General features: G+C 35.8%; 1 protein-coding gene across 5 annotated transcripts in view; it reads left to right on the top strand.

Moving 5' to 3' along the window:
- The window catches only part of ZYG11B (zyg-11 family member B, cell cycle regulator), a 198,561-nt gene that overhangs the window by 112,082 nt on the left and 69,810 nt on the right, over positions 1-16,669 (top strand). For all 5 annotated transcript variants that reach the window (XM_077149622.1, XM_077149623.1, XM_077149621.1 and 2 more), the window contains one exon: positions 8,013-8,153. In XM_077149622.1, the coding sequence (XP_077005737.1) occupies positions 8,013-8,153 (141 nt within the window). The remainder of the gene's footprint in view (positions 1-8,012; positions 8,154-16,669) is intronic.

The raw sequence follows: 16,669 nt of genomic DNA, 5'->3' as shown, positions 1-16,669 counted from the left end.
GTTGAGGAACAAGATTGATTTGTAGCACAGTGCCTGTTAGTGAAGGAAACATGAAAATGTGAACTATTATCTTAATGCTACTTAACTGACCAAAAAATGGGCCAACAAAAACTGATAAAAATGAAGGAGAACATAGAATTGGCATGGTTTTGTGAGTCTTTCACTTTGCTGATCTCCCTGACGCTAGCGATCTTGAGGTCATTATCAAACCAGAAGCTGTCCCTTTGAACTCAGAGTCCAACAAAATAGAAAGAGCTGCCACTTTCCACCCCCGCAACTGCAGGGCAGCCCTGTTCTGTTATTGGCTGTGCCCTTACAGTAGAAGCTCTGGATGGCATTGTTTGAGTAGCCACCATGAGGGCAGCGCCCATCCAAGATAGCCATGTACCTGTTTCTCAGTGACTCCCAAACAAGCAGAGATCTCAGGGAGGGACCAAGACTGGGTGCCCCATGTTCTAACCCAGGGACCCTCAAAGACCCCACTGCTGGAAATTGTGAAATCTTGGAGTACCTACGGAATTGTAACAAATGTATCACACTAATGCAAGGTGTTAATAATTGGGTGGTATATGGAAGCTCTATTTTATGCCTAATTTTTCTGTAAACCTACAACTTCTCTAATAAAAAAAGTTTTTAAAAAAAAAAAATAAAGGGGGTTGGCGGGCCGCGGTGGCTCAGCGGGCAAGAGTGCTTGCCTGCTATGCCGGAGGACCCCGGTTCGATTCCCGGCCCCAGCCCATGTAAGAAACAAACAAACAAACAAAATATAATAAAACAAGAAAATGTTTAAAGATTTCTTCCTCCCTTCCTTCCTTCTCTCTGTCTTTCCTTCCTTTAAAAAAAAAAAAAAAAAAAAAAAAAATAAAGGGGGAAGAAATCGCTGTGTGCCAGGGACTGGGGAAGTGTTCCCGAAAGAGGTTAGCTTGGCCTGCATCCTGAAAGATGACAGGAATGTGACTCTGGTGCATTACTAAATAATCTGAGGGCAAAGATTCCATAATAGTTGTAATCCCAGAATGCTAAGATTTTTGCTGCCCTTTTTCTAATCAAAAGAACCTAAAAGGAATTAACTTGAGCTAGCAGGATATCTGTATTCCATAATGCCTCAACGAAATGGGTATGATTTCACAAATAGAACTGTGTTTACTTTGAAATCTTGGCCCTAGAAACACTTACTTTTGTTGTTGTTATTATAAAGTTTCCACCTCTGTAAACTTTTTTGTTTTTTTGTTTTTTGTATGGGTAGGCACCTGGAATCGAGCCCTGGTCTCCAGCATGGCAAATGAGTTCTGCCTGCTAAGCCACTGTGCCCTGCCCCCACCTCTGTAAACTTTTTTAAGGCAGTGATTCTCAACCTTGTGCTGCAATTAAAATTACCTGGGGAACTTTTGCTACTCTTAATACCCAGGCCACACCTTAGAATAATTAAATCAGAATCAGAGGGAGGTGGAACCCAGGCATCAGTATTGTTTAAAGCTCCTTAGGTAATTGTAATGTGCCACCGAAGTGGAGAACCACTATTTTAAAATATTTTTTTTTAAATAAAGATTATTTGAACTTTTCCTTTTATTCAAATTGTACAGAAATTGATGGTCTTTTTAAATTATTTGCTTTGACTCCTGTTTAAAGAGCAAAAAATAATAAGTCATGTTAAGGGAGGAGAGCTGAATTGCCAAATCTCCTTTTATAGGATTGTCCAATTTAGCAAAGTAGAAAAAAGCTTTTTTTGAGTGATTATCTCAAGAAAAGTGTTATGATGTTTTTAATGAATGAAAGCCTTTTAGATTTTCATGTCTCAGTTTTTTAGGACACACTAAAAAATGCAAGAAACAGAGGCAGTGTGATTCCCCAGTTTTATTTATAAGGTACTATATGATATCTGGATGGTAGTTATAAGAACAACTAGTTTGTTTCATGCATTTTCATATGTGTTGTTTCCTTAAGTCTGTGAGGAAGTATTGGCTTCAGTGAGGGAGAGTGTCTTTCTTAAGGGTCACAGTCAGCTGATATCAGAGCCTGTCCTTGTGCTCTTACACTGTTTGATTCTAAAAATGTATCCTTTACACTCTACCTCAACTGCCTCTATTTGAGTGTCTTAATTCTGTCCTTCCCATTCAGTTTCTAGTCCCACCACAAATGGTTTTCTTACCATAGAATTTCCAACTTTGTCATCACTGTTTCCCCATCAATTTTCTCATCTGTTCATCCCGAACCCTCTATTTCTCCACACCACGAGTATTACTTTTGTAGGCCTCCTCATTCCCAGGCTCTGGGATTAGTTCAGTTCTCATTTTACAAGACCTCAAGTGGTATTTGACATATAGCTCTCCTTGAAATACTTTTTTTTTTTTACTTAACTTCCAGGATATCACACTTTCTTGTTATTTTTTTCTACTTTTCTAGCTACTTGGTCTCGATTGCCTACACAAGTTCCTCCTCATCTTCCCAAACATCTAAATGTTGTGTTCCTGCCTCAGTCCTATCCTCATAACTCCGAAATTTTTATCTCTAGCCTAGACTTCTCCCTTGAACTTAGACTGCTATATTGAGTGGCATTAATCAACATGCAGTGACAAGACAAAATTTTTTAAGTAGAGGAATTGATCCATTTAAAAAATATTCGCTGAGTGTTTTTTTTTATATTAGTGCATCTGCCCTCAAAGAATTCTAGTCTAGTGGAGAAGACAGACAAATTTAAAAAGGACTTGAATATAGATGCTATAACAGTATTATGTGCCTAGTAGTGTAAGAAAATTTTTCCTTAGAGTATAAGTTTTAGTGGATAAGGACAGGTTCTCTATTTTAAACCATTTCAAAAAACTAGTACCTACAGTACAACTTCTGAATGTAATTACTGCCACTGAATCATACCCTTAAAAGTGGATGAAATGGTAAATTTTGTGGTATATATATATATATGTTACCACAGTACAAAAATTAATTAATTAAAATAAGACTTCTCCGGACACCCAAGTTGCACAAATGTACTGTTTTCTATATTAGCCCTTTAATTTTGTCAATTTGTTTCACCAACTAGCCGTAGCAACCAAGAGGAATGAATAAATATATAATGCTATTGCTTACAAGGCTTAATCTTCCAAATTAATGAGAAAATTATATCTTAAACCACACTTTTGTGTTTTTTTTAAAACCGTCTTATAAAGTAAAATAGATACAGAGATGGTACTTAACAAGTTTATAGTTTAATAAATGAAAATAAGGCAAACACATTTGACACAAGCAATCAGGTTAATAAGTAGAGCTTTTCCAGTTTCCACAGAAGCTCTTCCATGTGACCTGTCCCAGTTACAACCTTCTCACTCCCCACAAAACTAACTTCTGTCCTGACTTCTATAGCAATCATGTCTTTGCATTTCTTTATACTTTCTGACCCAAATGTTTACCTCTAATCACTTAATCTTGCCCATTAAAAATTTTTTAATATAATCTTTGAGTATCTTTAATTTACATGTTTTCCTTCCATCCCTTTTTTTTTTCTTACAGTTTAACTATTGGTGAAACCAACTCATTTGACTTGCAGCATTTTTGTCAGTCCTAAATTTTACTTATTGTACAGGTCAACATATTTCTTTTGTCATATTTCTGCACATTGGCAGCTGGATTTGAGACTTTATCAGTTTTGTGTTTGATCCCTTTGACAGAACCCTTGTCACATACTCTTTCATTTGCAGGTGTATAATACTTGGTTGTTTGTCTTTCTGCGGATTTAGCAGTTACCAATGTTCAATACCTAGATTCACTAATTAACTGGGAATTATAGAATGGTGATATGCTAATCATTTCTTTTTTTACTAAGGACATTGTGGGCTTACAGAAAAATCATGTATAAAATACAAGATTTTCATATACCATCCTTATTAACACCTTGCATTGGTGTGGTATATTTGTTATAAATGATGAATGAACATATTAAAATTGCCCTATTAACTATAGTCCATGGTTTAACTCGGGGTCCATTGTTTGTGTGGTAAAATTCCATGGATTTTAGTAAAAAAATTTATTCTGTTACTTAATATACAACCTAACATTTTCCTTTTTTAACCACGTTCAAACCACAGTGCTGTTAATTACATTCAAAATGTTGTGCTATGATCACCACCATCTATTACCAAATTTTTCCAAATAGAAACTCTATATAGTATTAGCATTAACTCCCTATTCCCTGTCCCTACCCCTACCCTGGCCCCTGGTGAGACCTGTATTCTAGTTTCTGACTTTATCAACTTGCTTATTCTGTTTATTTCATACCAACAAGACCAATAACATTTGTCATTTTATGTCTGGCTTATTTTACTCAGCCTCATGTCCTTAAGGTTCATCCATGCTCTTTTATGCATCCTCATTCCTTTTTACAGATGAATAATATTCCATCGTATGCATATATCACATTTTGTCCATTCATCAGTTGAGGGATACTTTGGTTGCTTCCATCTTTTGGCAGTTGTGAATAATGTTTCTATGAACATCAATGTGCAAGTGTCTGTCCATGTCTCTGCTTTCAGTTCTTCTTGGTGTCTACCTATTCTCAGGATTACCAGCTCATATGGCAATTCTATACTTAGTTTCCTTAGAAACCACCATACTATCTTCCACATTAGCTGCACCCACCAGCAATGTATGAGTTTCCTATTTCTCCATATCCTTTCCAACACTTGTGTTTTTCTGCTTTTTTAACAGTGGCTATTCTCGTAGGTGTGAAATGATATCTCATTGTGGTTTTGACTTGTATTTCCCTAATAGCTGACTATTGTTATTAAGACTTAGCAAGTCTTATACCTTTTTGGTTCCTCAATTAGTTGTTAATATCTACTTTTATATTTATTTGATTTTTTTGTGTGTGTGGTACCAGATCAAGTTCTCTCTTCTACTTGGATATATTTTTCTTGTGTTTACCATGGGGTTAAAATTTAACATCATACATATATAAGTCATATTTGATTTGATACCAACTTAACTTCAGTAACATGTACATAGCCTTTTGCTATACTCCTGCATCCCCTCACCTTTTTTAATACTTGTTACCAATTATATCTTTGTACATTGTATGGCTCGAACCCTAGATTTATCAGTACGTTTTATGTATTTGCATTTTAGCACCTATAGGAAGTAAGAAGTGGTGTTGCATACCATACAATACAATATAATAATACAATACAATAAAGGTAATCTGAAGAACTACCTCTCGCAAGGCTTATAGGGCAGGTCTAGGGATGATGAACTCCCTCAGCTCTTGTTTGTCTGGGAATATCTTAATCTTGTCCTGATTTTTGAAAGAAAGTCTTGCCAGATATAAAATTCTTGGTTGACAGTTGTTTTCTTTCAGCACTTTAAGGATTCAACACGCTACTATCTTGCCTCCATGGTTTCTGTTGAGAAATAGGCACTCAATCGAATTGGTGCTCCCTTGCACATGACACGATGCTTTTCTCTTAACAGTTTTCAGAACTCTCTCCTTGTCCTTGGTATTCAATAATGTGATCAGTATTTGACAGGTTATATTTTTCATGTTTATTCTGTTTAGTCTTCTCTGGGCTTCTTGGATGTGCATAGTCATGTGTCTTGCTAAGTTTGGGACGTTCTCTGTCATTATTTATTTGGCTATTCCTTTTACCCCTTTCTCTTTTTCTTCTCCTCTAGGACTCTAATAATGTAGATTTTGGTGTTCTTGATGGTGTCCCAAAGGTGTCTTAGTTTATTTTCATTTTTTATAATTCTTTTTTCTTTCTGTTTCACAGCCTGACTCATTTTAATTTTCTTATCTTTGAGTTTGCAGATTCTTCCTTCTCCCAGCTCTGTTCTGCCTTTGAAATCCTTCTGGGCATTTTTCATTTCAGTTATTGTGGTCTTCAACTCCAGTAGTTTTGTTTGGTTCCTTTAAAAAAATTCTTTCTCTTTACTAAGATTCTCATATGCTTATTCATTGTTTCCCTGATATCTTTAGCTCTTTTTCTTTATTTTCCTTTATATCCTTGAGCATTTTTAAGAACATTTCCTTAAAATCTTTGTTTGGTATGTCCGCATCCTGGTCTTCCTTGCTGGTGTTTTCTGGATTTTTATCCTTTTCCTTTTGGTGGGCCATCATTTCCTGTTTCCTTGTTTGTCTTGTACTCTTTTCTTGTACATTGTACATTTTAATATTTAAAAATGTTAACTCTGGGATTTATTCCCTGGGATATCTGTTTCTTGATTTTGTAACTAGCTATTGGTAAGACAGAGATTTCTTTGAGCTTCAGCCCTCCTATCAAGAAGGTCCACCCCAGGTTAATACAGTGTACAGAGTCCTCGGTTGTCATTTCCAGACCTGTGTCTTGTCCTAGACTTGTTCTTGTTAGATGCTTTGGAGTTCCCTTGTTTACAGTAGTTTAAGTACCTCCTCTGTTTCCCAGGAGATAGAACTCCCAAGCTTGGGTGTTTAAAGCAGGCAAACCTTTGCCCCAGGCTATTCACCACTATAGTTTCTTAAGCTTCTTTGGATGTCTCAAGCTGCTTTCCTCTGGAGAACAAATTCTGGAAGGGGGACATGTGGGAGAGGTGTATCCCAATTCAGTTTATCCTACATGAAACAGGTCCAGAGACCCATGAATGGGGCATGCAGTAGTCCATACTGCGCTGGAGAGGGGATCTAGAAGAGTGCCAGGTACTTTTTCCAAAGCTGAGCTTTCTTGAGTTGCTCAGCAAATGTAGCCCATTAACTTATCCCATGCAGCCCTAAAGCAGCATAACATCTTTAAATCTCCTCCGCCATACCTTTGTCTGGGATGATTTAGGACAATGGCCCCCCTCAGAGCCAGCCCGCAGCTTTTCAAAGTTGCTAATCAAAAACCATGATCAGTGATTGGCTGTGCACACCCCTCCTCTTGGGGATGAGAATTTTTGTCCCTTTCTGTCACCAAAGAGCTAACCAGGGGCTAGGCCCCATACTGTCCTGTCACAAGCATGGGTGACAGGCACCAATAACCTCATGCAAAAAGAGCAGTTTACCAGTCTTTATCCTAATTTGCCATTCTCTTCCTCTTCCTCTTCCCTGGATGCCATACAGTGTTCTCCTGGCCTCTGGAATTTTGAAATAGTTGTTTCAGACACTTCCTGCCTGTTTAATAGTTGTTCTGATGAAAGGACTGAATCCTGGTGCTTCCTGCTTTACCATCTTCCCCCAATTCTCCTAATCGTTTCTTTTTCTATGGTTCAGTGCTTTTATAAAGAGGTACTTAGCCTTCTCTATATTTGGTTAACCAATTATATATGAATCATAGGTTAATACAGTTATTAACAGTGGGTGATTCCTAGAAGGATTTAATTTTAAACAGAAATTCTCAGTGCGTAATGGGAGCTTGATAGATCTGAGCAAGTGGATTATTTTATTTATTTGATGAATTCTTATTTATTGCTATTTTTTAGCCAAGCACAATAGTAGGTATTAGGGTACTACAGTGAGTGAGTTAGTCAAGGAGTCCTGACTTAAATTTGTGGATCCAAGACACTCTCTAGAGAAGTATCATTTAAGTTGAATTAGAAAGAATGAGTATGAATAAGTCAGGCAAAAAGAGAGGGGGAAAGTTCCAGGCAGAGGATATTTAATATAAAACGGCCTGTGCTGAGAAAGAAGTTGGCTTATTGAAAGATCAGGAAAAAAGCCAGTATAGTAACATGGTAAGTTATGGGGAAAGGGTTACTTCAAGAGGCAGAAAGGAGCCTAATCATGTGGTAAGGCCTTGTAAATAGTGTTAAATATCTTGAGATTTATTTTAGGTACAAAGTAAAAAATTTTACCCATAGGCTTACACTGGCATCACAGCCTATCTAATATACAATCTCTTTGTTTCCTATCATCCTTTTAAAAATATTTTGGATGGGTGGAAAAGTAATCTTTCCCATTTGTTTCAAGCCTTTTATAGTTGTCCTGGATATCATCTATATAAATGATGTTTCTATAGAAAAGTTTAGAGGACTGAAAAGAATCCTAAAAGCTAATCTTCTGGATATGTTTAAAGGTGTCTGGAGAAGCCAATGAAACACAGATTGCAGAAGCATTGAAGCGGTACAGTGAACGAGCATTCTTTGTCCGGGAAGCTCTCTTCCACCTTTTTAGTCTGACTCATGTGATGGAAAAAACAAAGCCAGAAATTTTAAAGGTAAGAATAAGAAACTGGATATGACACTTTTGAAATTATCTGAGTAGATGATGTTTTGTGAAGGAAATTGGCATTTAGTCTTTGATTCTTATTTTTAATGAGATTTATGAAGTGTGATTCTAGTTATTAGCCATAAATGAGGAAGAGAGAAAACAGTTACATGAGAGTTATTGAAGGTTTATAGTATAGTTTCACTAAGCAATATAACTGCCTTCCAGCATATTTTTAACCACTTAAAGCCAGTGACCACTGATATTTCATCACCAGCACTAATAGATAAGAAAGTATATGACTAGAATCAGTTCACTGTATTTTATACTGGCCCAGGATTGTTTCCCATATAGGCTCTTTTTAGAAATATAATATTGGAATTCCATAAGCACTTTTCCATGCTATTTATAATCTCCTGTGCTTCCATAACTGATCCATATTATTCCCCAATTAAAATATCTTTAACCAAGGCAGATTTTGAAGAGCAAGGAAAAAGAATTCTTAATTTTGTTAATTGCTTAGGGCGTTGTTTGACAAAATGAGGTCCTTTGACCACTAGGAGTTTTTGATACTGCTTATTTTAAAAACCATTATTTAAAAAACAAGAATTGATAAAACCTCAAGGAGAAATAGACAAATCCACTATTATGTTTTGGAGACTTGGCCCCCTCTGTCAGTGATTGAGAGATCCAGCAGGCAGAAAATCAGATGAACTGAACAGCACCATTAATCTATTGAATCTCATTGACATTTATAGGAAACTTCACCCAAAAGCAGCAGAATTCTTCTCATGCTCATGTGGAGCATTCACCAGGATAGAGCACATTTAGCCAAAAAGCACATCTTAAATTTAAAAGAGTAGAAATCATACAAAGTGTGTTCTCATACCACAGTGGACATAAAATGAAAATCAATAGAACATAGCTAGAAAATCCCTAAATATTTGAAGATTAGACAACTTGCTTATAAGTAATCCATAGTTCAAAGAAGAATCTCAAGAATAAATATATTTTGAACTAAATGAAAATACAGTATATCAAAATTTGTGGGATGCAGCAAAAGTGCTTAGAGGGAAACTTATAGCATTGAATGCATGTATTAAAAAAGAAGAAAGCCCTAAAATCATCAAACTAAGCTATGCTTTAGGAAACTAGAAAAAGAACAACAAAGGAAGTCCAAATTAATTTTATTGGGAATAAGACAAGGATGTCACTTCTCACCACTCCTATTCAACATCCTACTGTAAATCCTAGTTAATACAATAAGACGGGAAGGAAATAAAAGGTATACAGGTTGGGAAGGAAGAAATAAAGCTGTTTTTGTTCACAGATGATATAATTGTCTAATGTGGAAAATCCCAAGAATCAACAGAACATTTTCTGGAACAGATAAGCAGTTATAGCAAGGTTCAGAATATAAAGTTAATATACAGAAGTCAGTGTTTTCCTATATACCAGCAAAGAACAGTTGGAATTTGAATTTAAAATCACAGCACCATTTATATTAGCACCAAAAAAATTGCAATACTTAGATAAAAATCTAAGAAAATAAATACAAGCTTTGTATACAGAAAGTTATACAACTCTTACGAAAGAAATCAAAGAAGGTCTAAATAAATGGAGAGATACTCCATATTCTTGGACAGGAAGAGTCAATTTTTTAAGATGTCAATTCCTTCCAAACTGATATATAGTTTTAATGCAATCCCAGTCAAAGTCTTAGTTAATTATATTGTGGATATTGACAAATTGATTCTAAAATTTGCTTGAAAAGGCACAAGAATAGCCAATACAATACTGACATAGAACAAAATTGGAAGACTGGCACTACCTGACTTTGAGACTTACTGTAAAGTTAAGTAATCATGCCAGTTTGCTGTTGGTAAAAGAATAAACAAATAGATCAATGGAATGGAACAGAGAGCCTACAGATAGACCCACATCAGTAGACTCAATTGATCTTTGACAAAAGAGCAAGAGAATCTCAAGAAAGGATAGTCTTCCAACAAAGGTTACTGAAACAAATGGATATCCAAGAGTATTTGCATCCAAGTGCAAAAACTGAATCTAGACACAGACTTTACACCTTTCACAAAAATCAACTCTAAATAGGCCTAAGCACAAAGTGCAAAACTATAAAACTTCTAGAAGTTAACATAGGTGAAAGTCTAGGTGACCTTGAGATTGGTGATATCTTCTTAGATACAACTGCAAAAGCACGGTCCATGAAAGAAAAAATTGGTAAGTTGGACTTCTTTACAATTAAAAACTTATTCTCTGTGAAGGACACTGTTAGAGAACTTAAAGGCAAATCACAGCCTGGGAGAAGCTGTTTACAAACACATATCTGAAAAAAATTTGTATTCAGAATAAACAATGAACTCTTGAAACTCAGTAATAGGAAAAAAACAACCCAATTTAAAAATGGGGACACTTCACCAAAGATGATATACAGATGGCAAATAAGCATATGACAGGATGCTGAACTTTTATCATTAGGGAATTGCAAATTAAAATGACAGTGAGATGTCACTGCTTACCTATTAGAATGGCTGAAATTGAAAACACTGAGAATACCGAATGCTGCTGAGGATGTTGAGCAACAGGAACCCCCATTCATTGCTGGTGGTAATGCACAATGGTACAGCCACTTTGGAAGAAAATTTGTCAGTTTCTTAGACAACTAAACATTGTTTGCCAAATGATCCAGAAATTGTACTCCTAAATATTTTACTCAAAGGAGTTGAAGATTATTGTCATACAAAAACTTCATATGAATGTTTATAGCAGCTTTTTCATACTTGTCAAAAATTGGAAGCAACCAAAATATTTGTCCATAGGTGAATAGATAAAGAAACTATGGCACATCCATACAATGAAATATTACCAGTGATAAAAAAAATGAGACATTGGCAGGAAAGCCAAAGGATTGCCAGCCAGCCAGAATGCTACCAACCCCAGTAAGAAGTAAGCCTTCCAGCCTCTAAAACCTTTCACCAGAACCCATCTCCAGAAATACCAAGTTCCTTCAAGGTACAGAGTAGATATCCTCTTCAATTTTAGTCAAAATAATCTTATCCTAATAAATAATGCCTTACTGGATTTATGACTCAGAAGATGGACGGTGAACTAGATTATATTATGGAGTCAAGGGGAAAGAATTTTAGAATATTAAAAAATACAGAAAAGAGACTTCGGGTCAACCAAAAGGGTGACGTAAGACATTCCAAGGTTCTGATCTTCCACACAACTTTTGAACAACTAGCAAAAATTGTTACAATCTTATCCTGAAAACTCTGAAAAAAAGTTAAAATGTTGCAGTAACTGCATGACTGCCAAATCTAGAAAATACTATTTAAAAAATGGCAAGAGAAGTTTGTGGTTTTGTTTTTATGTTTTGGGGTTTGTTTGCTTTTAAAAAGGGGAGTTTATTAAGTTGCTAGTTAACAGTTCTAAGGCCATGAAAATGTCCAAATTAAAGCAAGGCTATAAAATTGTCCAAGTTAAAGCATCCAGGGAATGATACCTTGATTCAAGAAAGTTGATGAAGTTCAGGGTTTCTCCCTCAATTGGAAGGGCTTATGGCAAAGTCTGTTAGCTTTCTCTCCCGGCTTCTTGTTCCTTGACGCTCCCCCAGGGGTGTTTTCCTTCTTCATCTCCACAGGTCTCTGGCTGCATGGGCTCTCGAGGCTTTTTCCAAAATGGTTCCCTCTTAAAGGGCTCCAGTAAGCAACCCCACCTTGAATGGGTGGAGACACACCTCCATGGAAATTAAAATTTACCACACACAACTGGATGGGTGACATCTCCATGGAAACAATAAAAAAGCTCCCACTCAGCAATACTGAATGAAGATTAAAGAACTTGGCTTTTCTGGGGTTCACAACAGATTCAAACTGGCACAGAAGGCTATGTAATTATAAAAAGAAAGGAAACAAAAATTATTTTAGAAATGAGAAGACTTTTTCTCAAACAATAAAGGACAATAAGGTCAATATAAATATCAATGAGGATATTATTCTGATATTATAGAATCCTTGCCTTCTAGACAGATTAACATTAGGAAAAACCTTTTTATAACCTCTTATTAAGAGGGGACCAATAATCAAAAAAAACTGTCATTTGAACAGAAAGAAAACCAAATTCTAGTTTTGTATGAGGATACTGCCTGATAAGAAAATTCTTAAAATCTCATATAACTATCAAATTTTAGTGAACCTTGACCATGACAAATAAATCCCCTTTCCACAAACCTTTTACAACTTTCTGTATGCATTCAAGTTTTGTCCTACACATTCCTGCTTCTTGTTTTGCCACAACCAATCATTTAAATTTTTTTTAATTTTTGTTAAAGCAACATACAAATACACAAACACTCTTAAGATACTAACATTCCATACATGGTATACAATCATTGGCTCACAGTATCATCACGTAGTTGTGTTTTCATCACCATGATCATTTTTTTTTTAACATTTGCATCACTCCAGAAAAAGAAATAGTAAAGAAAAAAGATAAAACTCATGCATACCATACCCCTCACCCCTCCCTCTCATTGACCACTAGTATTTCCATCTACCCAATTTATTTTAACCTTTGTTCCCAGAATTATTTGCTTATTTTTTACTCATTACTCCTTTTACTAGTTAGAAGGAACATCAGACACAAGGTTTTCACAATCATACAGTCACATTGTAAAAGCCATATCATTATACAATCATCTTCAAGAAACAAGGCTATTTGAACACAGCTCTACAGTTCAGTTATTTCCCCCTTGCCACTCCAGTACACCATAAAGTAAAAAGAGGATATCTATATAATGTGTAAGAATAACCTCCAGTATTACCTCTCAACTCTGAAGTCTCTCAGCCACTGACACTTTATTTTGTCTCATTTCTCTCTTCCATCTTTTGGTCAAGAAGTTTATCTCAATCTCTTGATGCTGGGTTCTCTCTCATCCTGGGATTTCTGTTGCCAAGGAGGTTTATACCCCTGGGAACCACGTCCCACGTAGAGGAGGAGGGCAGTGAATTCACTTGCTATGTCAGCTTAGAGAGAGAGGCCACATCTGAGCAACAAAACAGGTTCTCTGGGGGTGATTTTTAGACCTAATTTTATGTAGGCTTAGCCTACCTTTTGCAGGTATACATTTTATAGGGGCAACCCCCAAGATCAAGGGCTTGACCCATTGATTTGGTTGTCCCCACTGCTTGCTAGAAATTCTCCAAATGGGGAAGTTGAATATTGCCTCCTTTCTCCCCATTCCCCAAAGGAAACTTTACAAATACTTCTTTATCCACTATCTGTATATCTCTGGACTTTATCAGGGCATCACACTAACCTGGACAAACCAAGAAAATCTCATGCCCTATTCAAGATTCCATGTACTTATGGTGTTAACTAAATTGACCATACAAGTTAAATTAGGAAATGCACTACCCAAAATAGAAATTTAGCACCGAATGAACATCTCTCCTTTTAGTCTCACACAGAAGTTGAAGTTTTAAAATATGGATGATATCATCCATTACCCAGTCTTCTGATATACCTTAGTCCTATCCAGATGAGCTTCATTCATATCTCTACTTGATGTCTGATCACTTTTTCAATGTTTTAAACAGTTTGAGAAGCTTGTGTTGACATTACCGGGCTGTTCCCCACCCACCCCTTGGCATATTTTGGAGCCAACCTGCATTTTCATTGTGGGTCTCTGGACCTGTGCTGAAGGGAGCTGAGGGACCCCTATGAGCATACCAGAGTGCCTGTATGTCACCGTCAGTCCTGCCATATGGCCTAATAGACTGAATCAGGGTACTCATCTTTGGCTAGTTCTCCTAGGACTTACCCTGCACGAAGAAGCAGTTTGTGTACAGTGAAAGCAGTTAACAGAAACAATTAAAGCAACCTGGGAAAGGAATACCAGCTTTAAGACATATAATAGTGCATTGGAAAGGGTAAAACTCTATTTCATAGCCAATTGAAAGGGAATGCAACAGAAAATTACAAGACAAGCAAACAGGAAATGCTGGCCTATCTGGAGGAACAAGATAAAAATACAGAAACAATCAATGAAAAAGACCAGACCCTCCCATACCAGGCAAATATTTAAAAACAAGCAAACAAACAAAAAAAAGATCTTCAATATGCTCAGAAGATTTAAGGAAAGCAGAGAAAGATCTAAAGACCATCAGGTAAATGATGAATGAACAACATGAGAATCTCAATAAAGACATAAAAAATATAAAAAGGATCCAAGCCAAAATACTAGAATTGAAGACCATAGTAACTAAAATAAAAGATTCACTGAAGAGTTTCAACAATAGATTAGAGCTGGCAGAATAATAAATCAGTGATCTCAATGATGAAGCAATTGAAATGATTGAGGCTGAGGTGCAGAAAGAAAAAAAAATTAACAAATCAAACAGAGCCTAAGAGACCTGTGGAACATCATCAAGTATACCAATATATGCATATGGGAATATCAGAAGAAGAAGGAATAGAGAAAGGGACAGAAGAAATATTCAAAGAAGTAATGGCAGAAACCTTCCCAAACTTAACAAAAGATATGAATGTATACATTCGGGAAACCCAATGAATCCTTAACAGGATAAATTCTCTGAGAACCATGCCTACACACATTGCATTCAAATTGCTGAATACTGAAGATGAGAAAGTTCTGAAAGCTGCAAGAGAAGAGCAATAAGTTATGTAAAAAGGAATTCCAATAATATTAAGTGCTGATTTCTCATCATAAACCATGAGGAAAGAAGGCAGTGGTATGAAATATTCAAAGTCCTGAAAGAAAACAGTTGCCTACCAAGAATTTTATATCCAATGAGACTGTCTTTCAAAATGGGTGAGATTAAGACATTCCCAGATAAATAAAAGCTAAAAGAGTTTACCGCTAGATCTGCCCTACAAGCAATACTAAAAGGTGTTCTTCACACTCAAAGGAAAGAACACTAAATGGGATTGAAGTAGTATAAAGAAATAAACACCTCTGGTAAATTAGCCATATGAGGAAATATAAATGCCAGTACTATTGTATTTTTGGTATATAACTCCACTTTTATTTCTTACAGGATCTAAAGTGCAAAGGCATAAAAAGTACTGACAAATCTAAGGTTTCAGAATACAGTGTATAAAGACAATTTGTGGCAAGTACAACAGAGGGATGTAGATTGGAACAGTGTATCTGTATGCTATTGAAGTTTAGTTGATATCAAATCAAACATGATTGTTACAGATTTAAGGTTTTAAATTCTAGCCCCATGGTAAACAAAATGAGAAGGGATTCAAAATGGTACAAATGAATTAGATAACCTAGATAAAATAGACAAATTCCTAGAAACATAAATTACTTACACTGACTCCAGTAGAAATAAATCTCAGCAGACCAATAACTAGAAAAGAGAGTGAATCAGTAATTAAAACCCCCCCAACAAGGAAAAATCTAGGACCACTGGCTTCATTACTGAATTACATTCTGTGAATTAATTCTAAAGGAAGAATTAACAATGATCTATCTCATTCAATGAGGCCAACATCACCCACATACTGAAGTCTGATAAAGATACCACAAGAAAAAAAAATTGCAGACAAGTGTCCCTTATGAATATACAAAAAAAAAACCGTCAACCAAATACTAGCAAACCAAATCCAGCACCACCTTAAAGGAATTATACACTGTGATTGAGTGGGATTTATCCCAGGAATGCAAGGGTGGTTGAAGATAAGAAAATCAATTAATGTAAAACACTGTGTTAACAGAACAAAGGGGAAAAAAGTACATGATCATCTCATTGATACAGAAAAGGCATCTGACAAATCTAGCACCCGTTCTTAATAAAACACTCAGAAAAATTAGCAGTAGTAAGAAACATCCTCAACATGATATATGAAAAAAACACTGCTATTATATTCAATGGTGAAAGACTGAAAGTTTTCCCTCTAAAATCAGGAGCAAGTCATGGATGCACGCTTTCACCCCTGTTATTCAACATTATAATGGAAGTTCCGGCCAGAGCCGTTAAGAAAGTTAAGGAAAGAAGAAGTAATACTTTTCCTATTTGCAGATGACATGCTCCTATATACAGAAAATCTGGAAGAATCCACAGTAAAACTATTAGAACTAATAAATAGTTTCTTTGTTATTTTTTAAAGTAACACTCTGTTTTTCTTTTTTTTTTTTTTTAACATAGTCAGGCACTGGGAATCAAACCTGGGTCTCTGGCATGGTAAATAGTTTTAACATATTGCAAGATCAACTCATAAAATTAGTAGTGTTTCTATATATTAATAATGAATGTAAGAAAAAATTCCATTTACAATAGCAGCTAAAAGAATCAGATAGCTAGGAATAAATCTAACCAAGGTTGTAAAATAGTTGTACATAGAAATCCATAAAACATTGCTAAAAGAAATCAAAGACCTAAATAAATGAAGGATATTCTGTGTTCATGGATTAGAAGATGAAATATCAAAATGTCAATTCTGCCCAATGTAATTTACACATTTGATGCAACC

Source organism: Tamandua tetradactyla, chromosome 2 (genome assembly GCF_023851605.1).
Source record: "Tamandua tetradactyla isolate mTamTet1 chromosome 2, mTamTet1.pri, whole genome shotgun sequence".
NCBI lineage: Eukaryota > Metazoa > Chordata > Mammalia > Pilosa > Myrmecophagidae > Tamandua > Tamandua tetradactyla.
Note: the sequence above shows the minus strand (reverse complement) of the source record. Positions and strands in the feature narration are given on the sequence as shown.